This window comes from Engystomops pustulosus, chromosome 8 (genome assembly GCF_040894005.1).
Source record: "Engystomops pustulosus chromosome 8, aEngPut4.maternal, whole genome shotgun sequence".
Classification (NCBI taxonomy): Eukaryota; Metazoa; Chordata; class Amphibia; order Anura; family Leptodactylidae; genus Engystomops; species Engystomops pustulosus.
The window spans coordinates 118,916,945-118,942,710 of record NC_092418.1 but is presented as its reverse complement, the minus strand read 5'-3'; the positions used below and the strand labels follow the sequence as shown (position 1 = coordinate 118,942,710).

General features: G+C 45.4%; 1 protein-coding gene across 1 annotated transcript in view; it reads left to right on the top strand.

The window, feature by feature from the left end:
- Positions 1–25,766, top strand: part of LOC140075960 (keratin, type II cytoskeletal 8-like) — a 48,118-nt gene that overhangs the window by 703 nt on the left and 21,649 nt on the right. The window contains exons 2-7 of the mRNA XM_072122417.1: positions 10,024–10,232; positions 11,982–12,042; positions 12,326–12,421; positions 13,013–13,177; positions 14,444–14,569; positions 19,097–19,317. Coding sequence (XP_071978518.1) covers positions 10,024–10,232; positions 11,982–12,042; positions 12,326–12,421; positions 13,013–13,177; positions 14,444–14,569; positions 19,097–19,317 — 878 coding nt within the window. The remainder of the gene's footprint in view (positions 1–10,023; positions 10,233–11,981; positions 12,043–12,325; positions 12,422–13,012; positions 13,178–14,443; positions 14,570–19,096; positions 19,318–25,766) is intronic.

Below are 25,766 nucleotides of genomic sequence, written 5' to 3'. Positions count from 1 at the left end.
GCGCCCAAATTGAGAGACAAAAAAAGGAGTTTTGGAAACCTGAGGTTTTTGTAGCGCAGACTCAGAAGAGGCACAAAATAAAAATCCTGGGATTGTCCAACAAAAAACAGGCGCAAAATGTTTAATAAATTACCCCCAATATTTATAAGTTACTGTGTTTGAGTCTATTATGTGTGACGCTGTCAGAATATAGATCTATCACGTGTGATACTGTCTGCTGAGCTGTGTATCTAATCCTCTCCTGTGTGATACTGTCTGCTGAGCTGTGTATCTAATCCTCTCCTGTGTGATACTGTCTGCTGAGCTGTGTATCTAATCCCCTCCTGTGTGATACTGTCTGCTGAGCTGTTTATCTAATCCTATCCTGTGTGATACTGTCTGCTGAGTTGTGTATCTAATCCTATCCAGTGTGATACTGTCTGCTGAGCTGTGTATCTAATCCTATCCAGTGTGATACTGTTTGCTGAGCTGTGTATCTAATCCTATCCTGTGTGATACTGTCTGCTGAGCTGTGTATCTAATACTATCATGTGTGATACAGTCTGCTGAGCTGTGTATTTAATCCTCTCCTGTGTGATACTGTCTGCTGAGCTGTGTATCTAATCCTATCCTGTGTGATACTGTCTGATGAGCTGTGTATCTAATCCTATCCTGTGTGATACTGTCTGCTGAGCTGTGTATCTAATCCTATCCTGTGCGATACTGTCTGCTGAGCTGTGTATCTAATCCTCCCCTGTGTGATACTGTCTGCTGAGCTGTGTATCTAATCCTATCCTGTGTGATACTGTCTGCTGAGCTGTGTATCTAATCCTATCCTGTGTGATACTGTCTGCTGAGCTGTGTATCTAATCCTATCCTGTGTGATACTGCCTGCTGAGCTGTGTATCTAATCCTATCCTGTGTGATACTGCCTGCTGAGCTGTGTATCTAATCCTATCCTGTGTGATACTGCCTGCTGAGCTGTGTATCTAATCCTATGTGTGATACTGTCTGCTGAGCTGTGTATCTAATCCTCTCCTGTGTGATACTGTCTGCTGAGCTGTGTATCTAATCCTATCCTGTGTGATACTCTCTGCTGAGCTGTGTATCTAATCTTGCCATGTGTTTTACTCTCTGCTGAGCTGTGTATCTAATCCATTCCTGTGTGATACTGTCTGCTGAACTCTATACATCTTCTATACCAATTTACAGTACAATTTTTAACCCCAATTTTTAACCCCATCCAGGAACACGCACAAAACCACTCCTAAATCTATCATGTGTGATACCTCCTGGTATCTAAACTTGTTATGCATGATACTGTTTGTTGCCTTGATCTATCTAAGACTATCATGTGATTCTGCTACTTAGCTGTTTTCTCAATCCATGATCATGTGATACTGTATGATGTATCAAAGCCTGCCTTATGTTAATACTACTAAGCTGCTGTAACCAAATTTGTAATGTGTAATACAGTCTACTGATATGTGTTTCTAATCCTCTCCTGTGTGATACGGTCTGCTGAGCTGTGTATCTAATCCTCTCCTGTGTGATACGGTCTGCTGAGCTGTGTATCTAATCCTATAATATATGATACTGTCTGCTGAGCTGTGTATCTAATCCTATCCTGTGTGATACTATATACTTAGCTGGTGTATCTAATCCAATCAATGATGATATTGTCTGGTAGGCATTAGTGGCCCATGGCCACCCAAACCACCCCAAAATTTTTATGGAGAAGGACCTGAACCTATGAAATCCTCATAAATCTGTGCATACTCTTAATACAAATGTACACAAGAGCCATTACAGGACCTCTGAAGGTCCTTCAGAGGTCCTGAAACCTCAGATTGAGAGCAGCAGAAGGGCCTCATCCTCCATTCCCCAAAAGCTGATTCTAGTAGCAGATGTAGGAAGTGACCCCAGACTTGTAGGGGCCTTAATATTCATACACCCCAAGGGCTCATGGGGGTCTTACTCCGCACATACTACCTGGCAATGTGTCTTATGGTTTTATGTATCTAACGAGTCGTCATTGTACATTGAAAAGTTTTGGCTTTTTCTAATCTAATATAAAGCTTCAGTTTATCCCAATTTTGAAGATCTCTGCTTGCTCTAAGTGAATAGTTACATTACATTTTAAACCACTGGTTTTAATAAAACAAAGCCTACAAAAACAGGATGTGATATTTGCTACAGATTGTATCTGCTCTGAATAATCCAATGTTATCTCCTGAGAATCTGCTTCAATGATTCAGTCCACGGTGGGAGAAATTTGCTGCTACGGACTCAGATCACAGAACGTTGTCCCCACTGATAGATTATTATTATTATTATTATCTGCATTGATTCTATGGCGCTGTACAAGCGATACGGGATTTCCATACATTCAGACAAGGACAAAATACAAAACTACAAAGATCAGGGAGGACTCTGCCCATGATAACCAGATCGAATGAGTTTCCTGGAAACGCATATGTGATTGCGCCGAGCTCCGCCCCCTGTGCGCTAGCATCGCGTTATGAACGCAACACTAGAGGAACGTGTGACCGCGCCCTCAGGGCTCGCAATCTATTTGGGAGGGAGGATTGAGACACGAGGTACAGGAGCACAGCAGTTATTGGGGCACATTTACTTACCCGTTCCGTCACGATCTCATGTTGCGTTGTCTGGCGAGGATTCGGGTCTGCCGCAATTCACTAAGCTCGTGCGCCCATGTTCCCGCATCCGTCGCTTCCAAGCTGAGGTCCACAGGAGTTCACCTTCTTCTTCCTGTTGCATGTGAGTGCTTGATCTTGCGCCCGATGGCCCACCCCGCAATTTCTGTTGCGTGCAAGCCAGCGCCGATGCACCAAAATCCGATCACGTGCGCCAAAATCCCGGGGAAATCCGAGGAAAATGCGTCCAACGGACCGTTAGTAAATGAGCCCCACTGACTCTTGTAGGTGTTCAAGTGAGAGTTTTTTAGTACATTTTTCCTGATATGTACAGGACAATGGTTCCTTTACAGCAATCAGAGATCTTAAAATCTTGAAAATGGTGAACATAGAATTTATGCAAAACTTTCTATTTTACTGAAATTCAGTTTTCTTCACATGCAATTGTCCTTTGGGATGAGGACAAAATGCCCTGAATATCCCAGAGCTGCAAATCTGAGATCTTTTACCTTTCTGTGTGAATGAGCCCTAAGTGCATTGGACATGACAATGAGCTGAGGTTCTGCTGCAAGTGGGTCTACAGTGGAGCTATGCACAATAAATGGTTGGAGAATTAGAGGCATTTTTCGAGGAAAATCACTTTGGTCCTTTAGCCGACTGCAATATTCAGCAGAAGTGTAGTGAAGTGTAGGAGTAGTGTCAATCACTGGTGAATTTTGCAGAACACTACTTCTATAGTGATAGCAATTGCAGTAGCAGCCACTAGGGGGAGCACAATGCAGTCAAATGTATGCATAGAGTAGATACAGATGCAGTGAGCACCCCCTAGTGGTGACTTCAGCACTGCATGACTTAAAGAGAACCCGTCATGCAAAATAACCCCTAAACTAAATATATTTTCATAAACTGCCATTAGAGTGCATTGCCTCTATCCCTTCATTGTCCCTCTACATGCCTGTAAACCTAAGCAATGAGGTCCTAAAGCTGTATGCAAATGACCTGTGAAATGTCTAACGAAGCATTAGCATATTCAAGCTGTCCAGCTTATTCATGAGTGGGAGGTACAGCCACACCCCCAGTGCATGACTGACAGCCTGTATAATGATGTGGGGCTGTATAATGATGTGCTTCCTGGTGCTGGCGCCCCCTGCGGCCTGTGTGTGCATGTGTGTGTGTGTATAGGAGGGATACAACAGCTCCAGGATGCAGCCATGTCAGATTCATGTTTAGCTGAAGTCTGTGTCTCTGTGTATTAGGAGGATGCAGCATGTCAGCAGATGCAGCACACACACTAGCAATGCTTTACTATACATTACACACAGACATGAGCAGGGGGAGGAGAGGGGAGGGGGAACAGGGGTGACATCACTGCCTCTGACCATGTGACCAGCCTCATTTACATGATAAAGAATAGATGATTTTACAATGATTAATGTATGAAATAACTAGATAATGTCTGGGATGGGATCCTTGTGAGCTGCTCCAACAGGTAGAGGTGACAGGACAAGTGACACAGACCTGATGACAGGTGTCCTTTAAAGGGCATCTACCACCAGGATGAAAGACTATATGCAAATGAGCCTGAGGGGCTCCATTAACACCCATGGAGCCTGCATACAGTCCTTCATCCTGATGCCCTTGAATCATTTGTTAGGTAAAAAAAAAATCCACCCTCTTTATAAAAGAATCAAAAAAAATTTGGATGCCAAAAATAAAAATTGGACTCGGTGGTTGTCTTTCTTGGATTGGGGGTCTGTTTAGGAATTGTAGAAAGAAGGAAACAGCGTTCACAAAGATGTGCAGATATGTCCCTGGTGCAAAACATGTCTGAAATGTACGAGGTGTACAAGTCGTGGGACTATCTTAGAGATGGGTGATGGCTGGTAATGAAAATAATGAAGACATATGACATGTATCTGAGCCTTACTATGCCTCAGCTGAGGGTTTGTTACAGTTGCATTCAGTGCAGACAATCCTCTGTGAGCAGCACATATCTCTCCCTGTTTCTGATCAATGTTACAATGTATCAGTGGAGGGAGGATCAGTATCTGTCGGGGGCCCGGAGGATCATCTGCTCTGATACAAATGTATCCTCATCTGTGATAAATTACACGTAATAAAATATTTGAAGCCTTTTGGGTGTAAACATAAAATAGCTTCCATTCATTGACAGCAAGTGGAGATCTTTAAAATCGCATAAAATGGTCCCTTCCCAGGTAGCAGATAAGCCCGTTGGCAGAGCCTGACACACGCTGATGTGGTAAGATCCCGTGTGACCCGCATGTAATCCTGGGCAGGGGACACACAGGATGGTGGGAAAATCAATGCCGGAGAATAATGGCCGGATCTGGTGTCATTACCAGCTCATTGTGCCATGGCCTCTGTAAACACGGGCGGTGTAATCCCTGAGGCAGGATCCTCCCTACTGGTATTAGGCCCCACACCCCCCCCCCCCCCCCCCCGGGCACAGCCGCCACACACTGTTTGCCCTTCGTGGTCATGGACAATGTCAGGGCAGTTCTCATGGGGCAGGTATAGAGATGGGCGCAGTGCCATGAGAACCGGCCTCAGCAGCAGGAGCCTGTGTGCAGGGGAGCCGGGGCCCAGGGGGTCCGAACTGGAGTCCTGTGTTGTGCCCATATATACAGGATAGGAGTAGTAGTACTGTGTTGTGTCCATATATACAGGATAGGAGTAGTAGTACTGTGTTGTGTCCATATATACAGGATAGGAGTAGTAGTACTGTCCTGTGCTCATATATACAGGATAGGAGTAGTAGTACTGTGCTGTGCCCATATATACAGGATAGGAGTAGTAGTACTGTGCTGTGCCCATATATACAGGATAGGAGTAGTAGTACTGTGCTGTGCCCATATATACAGGATAGGAGTAGTAGTACTGTCCTGTGCTCATATATACAGGATAGGAGTAGTAGTACTGTGCTGTGCCCATATTTACAGGATAGGAGTAGTAGTACTGTGCTGTGCCCATATATACAGGATAGGAGTAGTAGTACTGTGCTGTGCCCATATATACAGGATAGGAGTAGCAGTACTGTGCTGTGCCCATATGTACAGGATAGGAGTAGCAGTACTGTGCTGTGCCCATATATACAGGATAGGAGTAGTAGTACTGTGCTGTGCCCATATATACAGGATAGGAGTAGCAGTACTGTGCTGTGCCCATATGTACAGGATAGGAGTAGCAGTACTGTGCTGTGCCCATATATACAGGATAGGAGTAGAAGTACTGTGCTGTGCCCATATATACAGGATAGGAGTAGTAGTACTGTGCTGTGTCCATATATACAGGATAGGAGTAGTAGTACTGTGCTGTGCCCATATATACAAGATAGGAGTAGTAGTACTGTGCTGTGTCCATATATACAGGATAGGAGTAGTAGTACTGTGCGGTGCCCATATATACAGGATAGGAGTAGTAGTACTGTGCTGTGCTCATATATACAGGATAAGAGTATTATTACTGTGCTGTGCCCATATATACAGGATAGGAGTAGTAGTACTGTGCCCATATATACAGGATAGGAGTAGTAGTACTGTGCTGTGCCCATATATAGAGGATAGGAGTAGTAGTACTGTGCTGTGCCCATATATACAGAATAGGAGTAGTAGTACTGTGCTGTGCCCATATATACAGGATAGGAGTAGTAGTACTGTGCTAAGCCCATATATATATTATACATATATATACACACATACAGGATAGGAGTAGTAGTACACACTTAGTAGTCCATCATACAGAACAGTCCAAACTATTTATCTGCAAAAACTCTTCAGAAAATCTTGATTAAAATAATAGGTCATTATGTAATGTCATATATCTCATCCGCAAAGTATTCTATATATATATATGTGTGTCTATCCTCAAGCTTTTTCTATTACTAGAAGATGAGATGGTGACACACAGGCGCCAGAGCTCCCTCCCTGTGTCATAGCCATGTAACCAGCACCACCTGGTGGCCACCAGCGGTAATAACACTGGTAATAACACACTGGTGGATCTCTTTTGTCTTCTTTTTTTCTGTCACCACATTTTTTGTTACTGCTTTTTTTTCTACACTTTTATTTGTGCAAGATTAGTAACATTTGTCTCCTCTGCACAAAGCCAAATGGGAGGGGGAAGAGAATCCATTTCAGTAAATTCGCCCATACCCAAAAATAAGGATTTAATACATTCTGGCTTTGTGATGATAAATTTTTAATTGTGATTAATCTACGAGATAAATGATCTTAAAGGTGTTAACATTATTATATTATACATTGTGCATCTGTGCATTATAAACCATCCGGCGTTTCTTTTTGCACTAGATCTGTGACAGGTTTCCGCATCCTCAGTGTCACCCTAGAGCAGTGATGGCGAACCTTTTAGCAGCCGAGTGCCCAAACTGCAACCCAAACCCCCCTCATTTATCGCGAGGTGCCATCCAAAAGTTAAAGCAGTAACTTATTGCTCCCTGTTCTTCAACAACTTTCAATCATATTGGCCTCCTGAGGGCAGCAACACAGTAGAAAGATGGAAAATTTGCATCATTTTAGCTTCTTTCCAGTTTCCCTCTGTACACAGAGAATCGTGGGGCCAGCAGGAGGTCCTCCAAAGATAATTCGGCCCCATCTACTCATTCTCCCTCTTCCTAGAGTCCCAAGTAGCGAAATAAGTATCAATATATGACTGAAAGCCGCATCTTTTAAGTTCCTTGGAACTGCAGGAAGATTCTTTGAGTTCTGTCTGGTGCGCTGGGGCGATGGCCCGGGTGCCCACAGAAAGGGCTCTGAGTGCCGCCTCTGGCACCCGTGCCGTAGGTTCGCCACCACTGCCCTAGAAAGTAGCATCATGTTGGGATTTTTGCAGTCAAAGCGAATAACTTTCTCGGGAATTTGTTATGATTTGCCTGGAGTAAAGACAGTAAAAATAAATAAATGAAAAGGTTTTCTTACGTTGTTTAGTTTTTTTTTTCAGCTTCTACTATTTACATCCATATAATATCCAGTAATTACATTTGGTTTCACCTTAAAGTTTCTATTCACCCTCTAGTGCAGTGATGGCGAACCTCTTGGCGGCCGAGTGCCCAAACTGCAACCCAAATCCCCCCTTATTTATCGCAAGGTGCCAACAAAAAATCAAAGCAGTAACTTATTGCTCTCTGTTCTTCAACAACTTTCGATCATATTGGCCTCCTGAGGACAAGATGGAAAATTTGCATTATTTTAGCTTCTTTCCAGTGTCCCTCTGCACACAGAGAATCGTGGGGCCAGCAAAGATAATTCAGCCCTGTCTTTTCATTCTCCCTCTTCCTACAGTCCCAAGTAGCGAAGTAACAAGTAAGTATCACTTTAATATATGACTGGAAGCAGCATCTTTTATGTTGCTTGGAACTGCAGGAAGATTATTTGAGTCTGGTGCTCGGGTGATGGCACGAGTGCCCACAGAAAGGGCTCTGAGTGCCGCCTCTGGCACCCGTGCCATAGGTTCGCCACCACTGCTCTAGTGGAAAGTTATTATACTAACTCGAATAAAAAAGAGGGTTTATGGCTTCAAATTGGAAATGGCGATGATATATCCATTGTGCATGTGAGCACTGAGCCGGTCCCTGGCTACCAATGTCACATGCCATTCATACACACCACAACCTGGCTCAGTGGTTATGTGTACACAATACATATGACATCATCACTTCCAGTCCAAATGGACCAGGAGCCCCCATCACAGAGCCATCACTGACAGAGAGCAGAATAGAAGAGGGTTTTTTTCAAATATTTTGTTATAATGTATCTTCCCCGAAAAGATAATAATAATATAACATAATATAGATTAGTATGATTCTATAGAACAGAAAGTAATGTATCTATATGACATAACAAGACTTATTGTCATGTTATATAACATAATACAATATAATGGGGGTCATTTACTAAGGGCCCGAATCACGCAATTCTGTGGAGTATCCCGACGATTTCTGATTTGCGCTCAATTCTGCTGGGATTTTGGCGCACACGATCGGATTTTGGCGCCGGGTTGCATGCGACGGAAATCGGGGGCGTGGCAAGTGTCGCTTGACACGCACTTACCTGCACCAAGAAATAGAAGGTGAACTCTGGCGGACCTCGGCACAGCAGCGACACCTAGTGGATATCGGTGCACGGACCTAGTGAATCCTGGAACAACCCGAATCAACGTCGGGGAATCCGCCGCTGGATCGCGACTGGACCGGGCAAGTAAATGTGCCTCAATGTGTGCACTGTCATTTCCTGAACTACAAATATCAGCCCCCCTACAACTTCAAGGTCTTTTCTATAAGGATAAGAGAGACTGGGGCTCATTAACTAAGGGCTCCTTGGCCGCACTTTCGTCGGGTTTCCTGAATTTTTCGGTTTTGCGCCGAATTCCGCCGAGGCTATTGCGCCGGCTTTCATGCAACAGAAATCGGGGGCCTGGCTATCGGACAACCCGACGGATTCGGAAAAACCGTGGAATTTAAAAAACAAAATGTGTGTGTCACAAGATCAGCACTCACATGCATCGGGAAGAAGCAGGTGAACTCCGGCGGACCTCGGCGCAGCAGCGACACATGCTGGATATCGGGCACATGACCTTAGTGAATCCCAGCAAAACCCGAATCCACGTTGGAGAACGCGCCGCGGGATCGCGACTGGACCGGGTAAGTAAATTAGGCCCATTGGGGGTCATTTACTAAGGGGCGGTTTCGCGTTTTCCCGACGTGTTACCCGAATATTTCCGATTTGCGCCAATTTCCCCTGAATTGCTTCGGGATTTTGGCGCACGCGATAGGATTGTGGCGCATCGGCGCTGGCATGCACGCGATGGAAATCGGGGAGCGTGGTCGAACGAAAACCCGACGGATTCGGAAATACCACCGCATTTTTTTAAAAATAATTTGTCGCGGAGCTTGCACTTACCTTCACTTGGCCCGGCTCGGTGAACTCCAGCGCGTTCCGATGCTCTTCAGCGCAGCACCGCCACCTGGTGGACGGCAGAGGAACTACCATAATAAATCCCGGCCGGACCCGAATCCACCGCAGAGAACGCGCCGCTGGATCACGAATGGGCCGGGTAAGTAAATCTGCCTCATTGTCTCCATTACTATTACCAGTTTTATTTCTCATTTGCACTGAAAGTATAAAGGAAATTTCCTTTTTTCAGTCCACAGCTCCCATGCAGGCATAGTGTCTCCTTGGTTACAGACTACAAAGTAATTATTTGTAGTCTGAACCTGCAGTAAATGGTGATGCCCAATTTGCTGTATGTGATTATAATGATGACTAATAATAATTCTTTATATAGCGCACGCAGATTACACAGCTGAACATTCAGATGCGTCCACCACAGTAACAACTCTGCTTGCTGACAGGTGCGGGACCTGGAAAGACAGAACAAGATCCTGAAGACCCAACTGCAGCTCCTGAAGCAGAAGGACACCTACAAGTCTAACATTGACCAGATCACGGTGACCTCCGGCAACCACCTGAAGCAGCAGATTGATGGCCTCCTGCACGAGAAGGACAAGCTGCAGAGCGAGCTGCACAACATGCAGGCCGTGGTGGAGGAGCTCAAGAGCAGGTAATAGGGGGCAACATCCCCAATATACCCCACCACGGCCGCTGGGTCAAGCTCTGTGGGTGGTCCTGGCTTGGAGTTATATTGCATCTGTGTAATTTATACCATCATATATTCTGCATATAACACTGCCATATAGTGCACCCTTTATAGTGCCATATGGTGAATGTATAATACAATAATTATAATAATCTCATACTGAACAAAACCCAAATAGAACACAATCAAACCATCACATAATGTAATATGCAGGATCTCAGAAAAGTGAGTTCGCCCCTCACATTTTTTAAAAACATTTTATTGTCTTTTTAGGGGACAACACTGAAGATGCCAATGTACAGTCTGTATAACAGTAAATCTGATGTGTTCTCAAAATAACACAACACGCGGCCGTTAATGTCTCAACCGGCAAACAAAAACACAGAAGGGCTCTGGGGCTGTTACCAAAGCCCTTCTTTGTTGTATATTCACAAGCTTTTACACTGTGCAGGAGCACTCTCCCCCTCCCATTGTGTGAGATTACAGCAGGAGACAGTGTAAAAGTCTGTGAAGATACAGCACGGAGGGGCTCTGGTAACGCTGTTTCAGTAGCATAATTATAGAAGTTGATTTTAGAAACAAGAGGCAATAGATAACATATACAGGCGGTCCCCTACTTAAGAACACCCCACTTACAGTTGACCCCTAGTTACAAACGGACCTCTGGATGTTGGTATTTTACTGTTTGTTAGTCCAAGGCTACAATAATCAGCTGTAACAGTTATCACTGGTGTCTACAATTGTTCTTTATTGTTACTCCTGGTTCTTGTGACAACCCAACATTTTTGATTTCCAAATGGCACAGAAACCAAAAAAAATTTTAGTTGGGGTTACAATTATAAAATATACAGTTTCGACTTACATACAAATTCAACTTAAGAACAAATCTACAGAACCTATCCTGTAAGTAACCCGTCTATGATCTATGATGGCAATTACAGAGGATATTAGAGACCTTGCGCTCCATTTGAGGATGTCCCATCGATGCTCCGTAGGGTTTAGGTCTGGAGACATGTTTGGCCAGTCCAGCATCTTCACCATCAGACACAGCGCAGCAGTGGTCGTCTTGGAGGGGATTGTGGTAATATCATTTTGAGGGCAGCACATTTACCCTGTTATACAAGCCGTACACTCACTACTATACATTGTATCAGTGTCATATCTTCATTGTTCTCCCCTGAAATAATTGAATAAAATATTTCCAAAGTCCCAAGAGGTATAAACCCAATGGGGCAGATTTACTTACCCGGTCCATTCGCGATCCAGCGGCGCGTTCTCTGCGCTGGATTCGGGTCTGGCCGGGATTTATTAAGGCAGTTTCTCCACCGTCCACCAGGTGGCGCTGCTGCGCTGAAAAGCATCGGAACGCACTGGAGTTCACCGAGCTGGGCTGAGTGAAGGTAAGTGCAAGCTCCGCGACACATTTTTTGTTTTAAATGCGGCAGTTTTTCCGAATCCGTCGGGTTTTCGTTCGGCCACGCCCCCCGATTTCCGTCGCGTGCATGCCAGCGCCGATGCGCCACAATCCGATCCCGTGCGCTAAAATCCCGGGGCAATACAGGGAAAATCGCCGCAAATCAGAAATATTCGGGTAACATGTCGGGAAACCGCAAATCGGGCCCTTAGTAAATAACCCCCATTGTTTTTTGATGCTGTATATAGGGTCCAGGTCATCCGTATGTTTATGTCTTCCATTTTCCATGTCGCTTGCAGATACGAGGATGAAATTAATAGAAGAAATCAACTAGAAAATGATTTTGTGCTGACGAAGAAGGTTTGTGCCATGAACTGTAGGGTCATGAACATGGGGGGCGCGGATGCATTGATACCTATGGCAATAGTGGAAAGTGGGACTGCTAGTGATTTTTTCCCAAATGTTACAAACTCCTGGTATCTATGGATTCATGTAAATTACCCCCCCCCCCCCCCCTCTATAGTAACATGGCTGGTCACAGATCAATCCCAGTTCACCCCAACAGCATTAAAGTCGCCTTCATCTGTCTGATGCAATCTTCCCGTTACTTCAGTATAACATTTAACTCAATTTTGCCCCCCAGGACCTGGATGACACCTACCTGCACAAAGTGGACAATGAATCAAAGCTGGAAAGTTTGAGCGATGAGATTGAGGTTCTGAAGCAGCTGTATAAGGAGGTGAGATAGGAATTCAATGCCTGCCCCTGGTGGGACAATGATGAGGGTAAGAGATAAGACATAACAAAATGAGTGGGGCTTCTATGTACACTGGAGGATTGTACTCACACTGCTGTGCTCTGAGCTCTATTCTCTGAGTTGCACCCCAGCCCCTGTGAGTAAAAGTTTGAGAGCTTCTGGTTGAATACTACAGCAGTCACACAGAACTGAGAGGATGAGCTTTGGAGCAGTTCAAGGCACAGAGTACAGCAGTGTGAGGACGCGCCCCAAACTGCACTTGCAAACCAGTTTAAGCACATTCACATTAAGAAGTAAATATAATTTTAGGCAGAATCCACAAGGAGGGAAAAGTGACGGAATAAAATGTAACCTTTATCGATTCCTTTAAAAATGGGCAAATAACATGTAAAGACAAATAATAATGTGACTAATTCCGGAGGTGTACACCCCGACAGGAGGAATTACCGGGCAACTGAAATATAAATTTGTATTTAGTAAAGAATCCAAAACGCAGTAAACCTAAAAGCTAAAAAAAAAAATCATTTTCTAACTTTTTAATGTCTTTTATGTTTCTTTTTGTTGCTGCTGTAGGAAATCCAGGAGCTGCAGTCTCAGGTGCACAGCGACAGCGTGAAGGTAGAGGTGGACAATAACCGAGACCTGGAGATGAAGCACATCATGGATGATGTCCGGGCGCAGTACCAGAGCATGGCAGACAAGAGCCGCCAGGAGGCCGAGCACTGGTACAAGAGCAAGGTGGGAGATGAAGGGGGGATTTTCCCATGAGGCCAAACGCTCTTAGTCAGAAATGTTGGAAAAGGGACAAAAAAAAAAAGGACTAAAAACCTTCATAAATGTTGCACAACACATTTCTTGGTGCAAATCAGCCAAAATTCTGGTGCACGTGCATTAATACATTTCCTCCAATGTATTGTTATCTCCTGCCTCCTAACCAACCCCACCTGCTCTTAAAGGGATCTGTGGACCTTGTGGGAGGATTTATGTCGGTTCCTATATGGATCAGGGAGGCACTGAAGGGTTTCTGTCAACAGATTTGACCATGTAACACTACAGACGGGGCTAGGAAAGGTCCGTGTTAGTCATATTCCAGGCTTGTGGCTTCTTCGTGTGCACTGTAGTGATGATGTCAAGTTCTGCCCTTGTTCACACAACCTCAGGTTCTCTAATGACTAATAAAAATCACAGAGTGAGCTCAAAGAAATCCACACCAAGACAAAGTATGGTGTAATATCTCAATCAGTGTGGAGCAGTAATGCCAGGGCAGATGTGAGATGCTTTATTTGCTTCACAAAGGATTATACATAACTTTCAGTGGGGCAGGACCTGGGCTTGGTTAGTGAAAGATAAGAAGTAATGTCCATAGTTCATTGGTTAGTAAATCATCACATGGGCATTGCAGAAACAAAAGACGTCTCTTTCCCTGGAATCGGTAGTAAATCAGCCCAGGGAGCCGCACATTCTTCTCTGCGCAGGATTGTGTTATCAGACTGTTATCAGTCTTCATCCACAGTTGTGCATCTTCTTAGTTTCAGCATTTAGCAAGCATATAAAATAAAAGCATTTTCATTAATAACATAACAATACTTCACAATGACCTCACACTGCTGTGCTCTTAGCTCTGTGCAAAAATCTGCTCCATAGCCCCTTCCCCTACAAGTAAAATCTGACCAGTATATTGACTATATAATACAGCAGCCACTACATGTAGAGGGTAGGGACTGTGGAGCACTTTAACATGCAGAGCTAAGAGCACAGCAGTGTGAGGACACCTCCTTAGAAGCTACAATCTTGGAATATATTCCATATTTCACAGTTCTGCTGCTACTAACAACAGAATACATACAGAATATGTATAATTGCACATCTCTTCAGGAAGCATACACAACACTGGCTGCAGTCAGCATGGCCACAGCTGCTGACAGATCCCTTTAAGAGCTGGTGGTTCAGTTCTGATTCAGTGCACTGGTGGGGACCGTATTACACTTACGGCTTTGTTCACAGATTGATGACTTGGTGAATCAGGGTAAACGGACAAGCGATGAGTTAAAGACACTGAAGAACGAGGTGGTGGATCTAAACCGGATGATACAACGTGTCAACAACGACAATGAGGCCCTAAAAAATCAGGTACAAGGCTGCTGTTAGCTCCACCCACTTTTGCTTTTAGCCACACCTCTTGCAGTGGTATATATTATATCCCAACCCAATAATGTCAGCAATACCAGATGCAGTCCCTGTGGGCAATGCCAGCCATAGTGCCCACCTCCACTGGCAAAGCCTAAGTCACCATACAAGGCATTTGCCCAATTTCACATCTTATCAATATCTAATCAGTAATGTCAATGTCAGGTAGCAGTATTAGGGTTTAAGATTATGCCTCGCCCTGGGCTGTGAAATCTCCCCAGTGGTCTGGAGTTTTTAATTGATGTTTCTTTTAGTGCATAAAAACATTGATACAACAAATCTGGTTACATAGAACTAGAACATAACTAAATGTATGACATGAAGACAGTACCAAAACCATAGCAACAGCATCGGAACCAAGATTATTATACAGATACAGGAACAGAACCAAGCTTCCTACACAGATATAGCACCAGAGCCATGTTTACTACACAAATACATTAGCAAAACCAAGCTGACTACATAGATACAGCCCCAGAACCAAGCTGACTACATACATACAGCCCCAGAACCAAGCTGACTACATACATACAGCCCCAGAACCAAGCTTACTACATAGATACAGCCCAGAACCAAGCTGACTACATACATACAGCCCCAGAATCAATCTTACTACATAGATACAGCACCAGAACCAAGCTGACTACATACATACAGCACCAGAACCAAGCTTAATATATACATACAGCCCCAAAACCAAGCTGACTACATAGATACAGCACCAGAACCAAGCTGACTACATACATACAGCACCAGAACCAAGCTTAATATATACATACAGCCCCAAAACCAAGCTGACTACATACATACAGCCCCAGAACCAAGCTGACTACATACATACAGCCCCAGAACCAAGCTGACTACATACATACAGCCCCAGAACCAAGCTGACTACATACATACAGCCCCAGAACCAAGCTTACTACATAGATACAGCCCAGAACCAAGCTGACTACATACATACAGCCCCAGAATCAATCTTACTCCATAGATACAGCACCAGAACCAAGCTGACTACATACATACAGCACCAGAACCAAGCTTAATACATACATACAGCACCAGAACCAAGCTTAATATATACATACAGCCCCAAAACCAAGCTTATTACATACATACAGCACCAGAACCAAGCTGACTACATACACACAGCACCAGAACCAAGCTTAATACATACACACAGCCCCAGAATCAAGGTGACTACATAGATACATTACCAAAACTAAGCTTACTACATACATACAGCCCCAGAATCAATTTTACTACATAGATACAGCCGCAGAACCAAGCTAACTACATAGATACAGCCCCAGAACCAAGCTAACTACATAATTGTCACAATTTTACCAAATTGGTTAAATTTTTTAAAATATAACCTTTAATTTTCTAATATCAAGAAAAAAAGAAGTGGTTCAAGGAATGCAGTAGGAGTAGATAGTTTTATGATGGTTTACGCCCTCTTGTGGCCAGAGAGGCAATGAGAGTACACAGTGTAGTAAGTCACAAGTATATGAAGATCTCACATTACACAGTATGAGGGGTAATTTAGGCTTATTATGATCACAGCTCTAAGTACCCTTTATTTTATTGACTTATTCCTGTGTCTCATTTCTGAACGCTTCTCTCTTTGTACTTATTAACGTCTAAGCACCAGTTGCTTTATTTGCTTTACATTCTTATCTATACACGGTCGCTGCAGCTCAACAGAGCAGAACTGCGCCTTCTCCAGACTATCTGCAGTATATCTAAAATGAATTACAAAGAGCCTCACCTACATGATTTGTAGCACTACTTGTAGTAGTTAGGAGCCAATTTAGCAAGCCGTGCTCCCACAGTAGCCAATATCATAACAGTGCCCCTACAGTAGCCATTATACTCAAAGCACCCTAACAGTAGCCAGTATAGTAATGGTGCCCCCCACAGTAGCCCATAGTCACAGTGCTGCACAGTGGCCCAAGGTAAAATTGCTCCAAAATAGCCAAGTCACAGAGAACCCCCCACACCCACACATAGTAGCCAAATAAAAGTTCTCCCACAGTAGCCTTCACCGTTACCCTTAGGGTACCCACATGAGTATACCCCCTAGTTGATTATAAATGCACCCCCATGCTGCTCCTGCAGATATTACAAATATGTCACCACAGTAACCAATATCGTCCACCTAACACCACCACAGTAGCCAATATAGTAACAGGGCCCCCACAGTAGCCAATATAAAAACAGTGCCGCCAATATAGTCAAAGCACCATAACAGTAGCCAATAGAGTAATGGTTCCACCCACAGTAGCCCAAAGACACATTGGGGCTCATTTACTTACCCGGTCCTGCCGCGATCCAGCGGCGCGTTCTTCGACGAGGATTCAGGTCTTCTGGCGATTCACTAAGGTCATGCACCCGATATCCACCAGGTGTCCCCGGAGTTCACCATCTTCTCCCTGGTGCATGTAAGTGCTTGATTTTGCGACACACTTCGTTTTTTAAATTCTGTGTTTTTTCTGAACCATCAGGTTTTCCGGTGGCCACGCCCCACGATTTCTGTCGCGTGAAACTCGGCGCCAAAATCGCAGCGGAATTCGTTTCAAAGCTGAAAAAGTCAGGAAACCCGACGAAAGTGCAGCTGTGGAGCCCTTAGTAAATGAGCCCCATTGTGTCACAGTGGCCCATGGTCACATTGCCCCAAAGTAGCCAAGTCACAGTACCCCATGCCCGTACCCCAGGGGTACATAGTAAGAGGAACCTCACATTAGCCACTATACTAACAGCGCCAATAGCCAATACAGTAATAGTGGACCCTGAGTAGTCATTATAGTAACCATGACCCCCCCCCCCCCCCCCCAAGAAGCCAATTGTCACAGTACACCACAGTGGCCAATAGTCACATTGCCTCAAAATAGCCAAGTCACAGTGTCCTTCACAGTAGCCAATTCACAACTGCCCCACAGTTGCCAAGTCACAGTGTCCCCTACATTAGCCTTCACTGTCCTCCCCAGTTTAGCCATCTTAGACTCCCCCCTTTATTTATTATCAATGCCCCTCAATGGTAACAATGCCCCCAAAGTTTAAGGCAATTTAAAAAAAAACATTAACCTTAGTCTTCCTCTTTGTATCTTCTTCCACTGGAGCAATGCTGGTGAGGTAGGGCAAGTGATGATGATGTGGCCATCTGCACCGGGTGAGCTCAGAATTAGGAGCAGGCGGTTCCATCATCACCAGCGACGTATCTACCATCTCGGTGAGGGCAGAGTATGGAGCCCCTCTATAGGATCCCCTCGAGATTGCAGGTCCTCGAGAAGGGAGCAAATGTCGGGGGAGAAACTAGGCGCTCTCCTAGTGTAGTAGGCCAGGTAAAATTATAAATGCATAAAAATTGTGATTAGTGTGCTCAAAAGAAGCGCCTTGTGCAGATCTATCCTTAGTGGCTGCCAGCTCCTCCTTCCTCATGGCCGTCTGTTCCAAAAACGCTCAGAGGACGCTGTGTTGATGCAATGAAGAGGTGCCGGCGCTCACGGATGGACTGCTCTGGATATGGTTCCTTTAAAACCGTATTTTATTCAATGTTTTATGCCTGATGAAGGCCCAATTCCCGGGCCGAAACGCGTTGCACATTGAATAAAATACGCTTTTAAAGGAACTATATCCAGAGCAGTCCATCCGCGGGCGCCGGCACCCATTTCTTCCACACGTACACTGGGGCTCCTTCGTTGCATCATATTAGTACACATGGATAGAGGGCATGACCCTATTAGTAATGACATCATCACATTTTATCCATCAGCTCCTCCCCCCATCACAGCAGATACTTCTGGAGGCTGTATGTATCCTTTGGGCAGCTGCACTTCTGGGTCCCCACCCACATCCCCTTCACACCTCCACCATGCCTTCTTGGCGTGGGGGTGCAATGAAGAGGGACATTTGGTATATACCTTATATACTCGAGTATAAGCCTAGTTTTTCAGCACAAAAAATGTGCTGAAAAACCCAAACTCGGCTTATACTCGAGTCAAAAAAATAAATATATCTAAACTCAACTTTCCCGTGACCCCTGTATATCTTCTGTGCGATCTGTCCGGCAGCGGCGGCAGGCTATATACACTGGGGCAGGGTCTGGCAGGCTATATACTGGGGAGGCTGTGACCAATGCATTTCCCACCCTCGGCTTATACTCGAGTCAATAGGTTTTCCCAGTATTTTGTGGTAAAATTTGGGGCCTCGGCTTACACTCGGGTCGGCTTATACTCGAGTATATACGGTAAGCCTGAATTAATCACAATTACTTGAGAATCTCCAGTAATTGTCATTATTCCAGGGCTAGCCCGCCAAAATACTGGCCTAAAAAATGTCCCCTAATGAATAGTATGCCCAAAATGTGGCCTGGATCTCCAGACTGGAGACCTCCATCTAATTCCCTACTTGGCCGGGGAAATTTTGTCAAAACTTTTTTATCCTTATTTTTTTATTTTTAACTCTCAGAGAACCAACCTGGAGAACACCATCGCCCACACTGAGGAGAACGGGGAACAAGCCGTCCAGAGCGCCAAGACTCACGCTCAGGACCTGGAAGATGCCCTGAGGAGAGCAAAGCAAGACATGGCCCGGAAAGTGAAGGAATACCAGGATCTGATGAACACCAAACTGGCGCTTGACATTGAGATCGCCACCTACCGAAAACTGCTGGAGGGGGAGGAGACCCGGTGAGTGGCACAAGTTCTGCACAGTTCTGGTTCTAACTATTGCTCTACTTCTGAATGCACAATAGAAAAAGCTGAAACATATTCCAGGCAAAAATATCTTCAGATTAAAACACCATAGCAGAAGACACATAACACATTATACACCATTTATATTGTTAGTAATAGTTCTGAATAACTTATTTCCACATTGGGATCCCGAGTTACATCCTGTAGATCTTTTATTAAAATATATAATATAAAACATACCAAAAACAGAAAACAAACATTATGTACAATATATACAAAATATTTACAACAACTCACCTGCTGGTCCTGCCTCATTCACACCTAACATAAGATATTATTAACATAAATGAACATAAACGCCCCCCCCCCCTCTAATAACCACCCCACAGAAATAACACATTTTAAATTTTTTAAATTTTTTTTAATTAAACAAAATGCACCCTACACTAAACTGAATCCCATGCCCACTCCCTCCCTCAGACACTGGTCTAATGTCCAAAGTTTGCATTAAAAAGTCCAGACCATTGTCCAATCCAATGTCCAATCCAGTGTCCAATATCAATTCCAAATTCCCTCCACCATCACCCCCCCTCCCAACCTAACACTCTGGGGGGTCATTTACTAAGGGCCCGATTCGCGTTTTCCCGACGTGTTACCCGAATATTTCCGATTTGCGCCGATTTCCCCTGAATTGCCCCGGGATTTTGCCGCACGCGATCGGATTGTGCCGCATCGGCGCTGGCATGCACGCGACGGAAATTGGGGGGCGTGGCCGAACGAAAACCCGACGGATTCGGAAAAACCGCCGCATTTAAAACAAAAAATGTGTCGCGGAGCTTGCACTTACCTTCACTAGGAATGGGCCAGTGAACTTGAGCGCGTTCCGATGCTCTTCAGCGCAACAGCACCACCTGGTGGACGTCGGAGGAACTGCCTTAATAAATCCCGGCCGAACCTGAAACCAGCGCAGAGAACGCGCGCTGGATCACGAATGGGCCGGGTAAGTAAATCTGCCCCTATATCCCAAACACCACTATATACAATATAACATGATGGGTTTCTGAGATTCTTCTGCTGGTGCAGTCACTGTGTACATACATGACATTACTTATCCTGTACTGATCCTGAGTTACATCCTGTATTACACTCCAGAGCTGCACTCACTATTCTGCTGCTGGTGCAGTCACTGTGTACATACATGACATTACTTATCCTGTACTGATCCTGAGTTACATCCTGTATTATACCCCAGAGCTGCACTCACTATTCTGCTGCTGGTGCAGTCACTGTGTATATACATGACATTACTTATCCTGTACTGATCCTGAGTTACATCCTGTATTATACCCCAGAGCTGCACTCACTATTCTGCTGCTGGTGCAGTCACTGTGTACATACATGACATTACTTATCCTGTACTGATCCTGTGTTACATCCAGTATTATACTCCAGAGCTGCACTCACTATTCTGCTGCTGGTGCAGTCACTGTGTACATACATGACATTACTTATCCTGTACTGATCCTGAGTTACATCCTGTATTATACTCCAGAGCTGCACTCACTATTCTGCTGCTGGTGCAGTCACTGTGTACATACATGACATTACTTATCCTGTACTGATCCTGAGTTACATCCTGTATTATACCCCAGAGCTGCACTCACTATTCTGCTGCTGGTGCAGTCACTGTGTACATACATGACATTACTTATCCTGTACTGATCCTGAGTTACATCCTGTATTATACCCCAGAGCTGCACTCACTATTCTGCTGCTGGTGCAGTCACTGTGTATATACATGACATTACTTATCCTGTACTGATCCTGAGTTACATCCTGTATTATACCCCAGAGCTGCACTCACTATTCTGCTGCTGGTGCAGTCACTGTGTACATACATGACATTACTTATCCTGTACTGATCCTGAGTTACATCCTGTATTATACCCCAGAGCTGCACTCACTATTCTGCTGCTGGTGCAGTCACTGTACATACATGACATTACTTATCCTGTACTGATCCTGAGTTACATCCTGTATTATACTCCAGAGCTGCACTCACTATTCTGCTGCTGGTGCAGTCACTGTGTACATACATGACATTACTTATCCTGTACTGATCCTGAGTTACATCCTGTATTATACTCCAGAGCTGCACTCACTATTCTGCTCCTGGTGCAGTCGCTGTGTACATACATGACATTACTTATCCTGTACTGATCCTGAGTTACATCCTGTATTATATTCCAGAGCTGCACTCACTATTCTGCTGCTGGTGCAGTCACTGTGTACATACATGACATTACTTATCCTGTACTGATCCTGAGTTACATCCTGTATTATACCCCAGAGCTGCACTCACTATTCTGCTGCTGGTGCAGTCACTGTGTACATACATGACATTACTTATCCTGTACTGATCCTGAGTTACATCCTGTATTATACCCCAGAGCTGCACTCACTATTCTGCTGCTGGTGCAGTCACTGTACATACATGACATTACTTATCCTGTACTGATCCTGAGTTACATCCTGTATTATACCCCAGAGCTGCACTCACTATTCTGCTGCTGGTGCAGTCACTGTACATACATGACATTACTTATCCTGTACTGATCCTGAGTTACATCCTGTATTATACTCCAGAGCTGCACTCACTATTCTGCTGCTGGTGCAGTCACTGTGTACATACATGACATTACTTATCCTGTACAGATCCTGAGTTACATCCTGTAGATCTTTTATTTTATATAAAAGTAAAAAAACAACACAAACCAATCATAATATACAATATATACAATATCTTACCTGCTGGTCCAGCCCCATTCATACCTAGCAAAAACAATAACTTACAATACACCAAAATGAATAAACACCAATTACCACAACCCCCACCCAACCGATTATTACATCCTAAACCAAACCAATAAACAAACACAAGCCACACCCACAAATAAACAAAAATGACCATAAATATACATAAACCCACCCCACACCCTCTAATAACAAACCACCCCACACCCATTTTTTTTTTTTCAAATATATATAATAACAAACACAGAATACACATAACACTACACTAAACTAAATCCCTCGCCCGCACCCACCCCTTCCCCCCAGACACTGGTCTAACGTCCAAAGTTTGCGTTAAGTAGTCCAGACCAGTGTCCAAGGTCAGTTCATAAGTCCCACCACCATCACCCCCCTCCCAACCTAACGCTGTGTCCCAAACCCCACTATATACAATATATACAGTATTTACAACATAACATAAAGAAAACAGAATACAAATAAAATCTAAACAACATCAATACAAACCAAATAAAGCCCAGGTTCGGCGCCTGCAGCCCCAACATCACTACATGCTCAGAACACAAAACAAAAATCTACTGTGCAGCATCAGCCCAACACCAGGAGAGGAGATGACAGACTAAGGAACACTAAAGGAGAACCCCCTCCAAAGGAGAGAGGCCCTCCCCGTGCCCAGCCTCTCATACTCCAGAGAGCGCACCTTCACCAGGTCACCCAGAATGTTCCTAACCACCTCATCCACCGGGAGGATTTTACGCTGCGTCGATACTAAACACCGTGCGTTCCACGTGTGGTACCTGACCACTAGACTGACTAGGAATAACGTGCAGCGGTCCCGGCCACCCAGGCCTCTGAATGCTCCATAGGCCCACTCCGCATAGGAGAGACCGGCCAACCCGGGCCAATGGATGGAAGCGCCCACCCGGTTGTACACCTCTGTGTTATAGGGGCACTGAAGCAGGAAGTGGTCCATGCTCTCCAGCAGGCCACCACACTCCTCCCGGGGACAACCCCTTTCTTCAGAGCTCCTACACTTCAGATTGTCCCTCACACACAGCTTTCCATGGAAGCAGCGCCAAGTCACGTCCCAAAACTTCAAGGGGATCCTGATGGAATTCAACAAACTCAAACCCACCCCCAGATCCCGACTTGGGCAATCCCTGAGGGCCAGAGGCTTCTGGAAATGGGTCAACAGAACCCTTTTGTCAAGGAGTTTCCTCGACATGGTCCTGATCTCCCACATTCCCAGACCCCACCGGCGAATCACCTTCAGAACCGGGGTAGCGTAAGCCGGAAGATGCCCATGCGGTGTACGGAGATCCTTCACTTGTCCTCCTGTCTCCCATTCCTGGAAGAAAGGCCTAAACCATCCCCTGCAGGAGTATACCCACGGAGGAGCCCTCTCTTTCCAGAGGTTTGCTACATTGATCTTAAGAAAGGTATTCACTAGGAATACCACAGGGTTGACCATACACAACCCTCCTTGTCTCCTCGTGTGGTAAGTAACCTCCCTCTTGATAAGGTTCAGCCTATTCCCCCATAACAGTAGGAAGAACAGACTGTAGACCCGAGTCCAGAGGGGTTCTGGCAACATGCACACACTGCCCAGGTAAATCAGCAACGGGAGCAGGTAAGTTTTGATCAGATTAACCCTTTCTCTGAGGGTCAAAGACCAACCATTCCACTGGTCCACCTTCTGAGCGGCGATCTTAAGCCTGCCGTCCCAGTTTTGCATGGGGTAATCCCCCTGGCCAAATTCGATGACGAGAACTTTGGCAGAGTCTTGGGCCCTGGAAGAGTGTCCGGGAGATCAAAGCCTGGATCCCCCTCTCCCATCCAGAGACTCTCACACTTATCCCGGTTCATCTTGGACCCAGAAGCCTCTGAGTAGCGGTCAACCTCTGACATCACCCATTGCGCCTCCCCTCTCGAGGACACGAAAATGGTGACATCATCAGCGTATGCTACCACCCTTAGAGTGGCTTCCGGTTCTGCCCGATCCATCCCGACTCCCACCAACGGCCCACGAAAAACCCTCCTAAGGAATGGGTCAATCGCGAACATGTACGGTAGTGGGCTCAGAGGACAACCCTGGCGAACACCAGACCCGACCTCAAAAGAGCGGCCAATCCAACCGTTCACAAGCGGGAAACTCTCTGCCCCTGCGTACAAAACTTTCAGCCAATTGACAAACTCCCCCGGCAGGCCATACCTCAGAAGGACAGACCAGAGGTACTCGTGGTTAACCCGATCAAACGCTTTTGCCTGATCCAAGGACAGCAAGTACCCCTTCCAGTTACCAGCCCTGCCCTGCTCCACTGCCTCCCGAACACAAAGAACAGCACTAAATGTACTGCGGCCTGGAACAGAGCAGTGCTGGGTCCCCGAAAGGAGCCGGGGCGCAAACTGCACCAGCCGATTAAACAGCACCTTTGCCAAAACCTTTCTGTCCGTATTGAGAAGCGCTATGGGACGCCAGTTCTCAATACGAGATCGGTCCTTACCCTTTGACAGGATGATCAGGGCTGACCTCCTCATTGACTTCGGCAGAGAGCCCGAGGAAAGACACTCATTGAATACCTCATTCAAGAGGGGAATCAAGGCGTCCTTAAAGGTCTTATAAAACTCAGATGTTAAGCCATCTGGACCCGGTGATTTCTTGAGGGCGAGCCCTTCAATCGCCAGGCTGACTTCCTCTTCCCTGATCATCTCTGTCAAAACATCAAGAGAGGGGTCTGCTCCTGGCTCAGGGACAGTTTCAGCCAGGAAAGCCGACATAACATCCCGATCTAGATCCTTCCTGCCCAAGAGGTGTGAGTAGAAGGATCTGACGACCTCCAGGATCCCCGATCTGGACCTTTTCAGGGATCCCGTACTGTCAACCAGTCCTGTTACAACTTTACCAACTTTACCATTCACTGACATCTTGCAGTTTCTGTAAGGGTCCGGTGAGCGGTATTTCCCATAATCCCTCTCAAAAACCAAAGATGCGTGTCTATCGTACTGACACCTCTTCAGCAAGGATTTCACTCTGGAGATGTCCTCACGACTACCTCCAGTCGAGACGAGATGCTCGAGTTTCCTCCTCAGGCCCTGATACAGGCGGTACCTGTCCAGGCTCCTGAGGCTCGAGAGCTGGCGGAAGAATCTCGCCACCCTTTTCTTGAGCATCTCCCACCACTCTGACTTACTGCTACAAAGGCCCAGCAATGGTACCTGGCTCTGAAGAAAGTCCTCAAAGGATTGTCTGATCTTCGCTTCTTCCAGGAGAGACGAATTGAGCTTCCAGTAGCCTCTTCCCATCCGGGGGTTCTCTGTAACATTCAGAGAAAACAAAATTAGACAGTGATCGGAGAACTCCACCTCAACAACAGAAACTGGTGAAGAAATGGCTTCCTCCTTGAAATAAAAACCTGTCTATTCTAGACCTGCAGCTACCCCTATAATAGGTGAACCCCACGTGGCCTGGGGTGTGCCGGATGTGGACATCCACCAGGCGAGCCTCACTGGCTATGCTATTAAGAGCGACGCTATCATAAGTCAGCTTGTCTCTGTAACCTCCCCTATCCTGGGACCTCGTGACAGCATTGAAGTCCCCTCCAAAGACCACCTGCCGACTTGTAAAAAGGTAG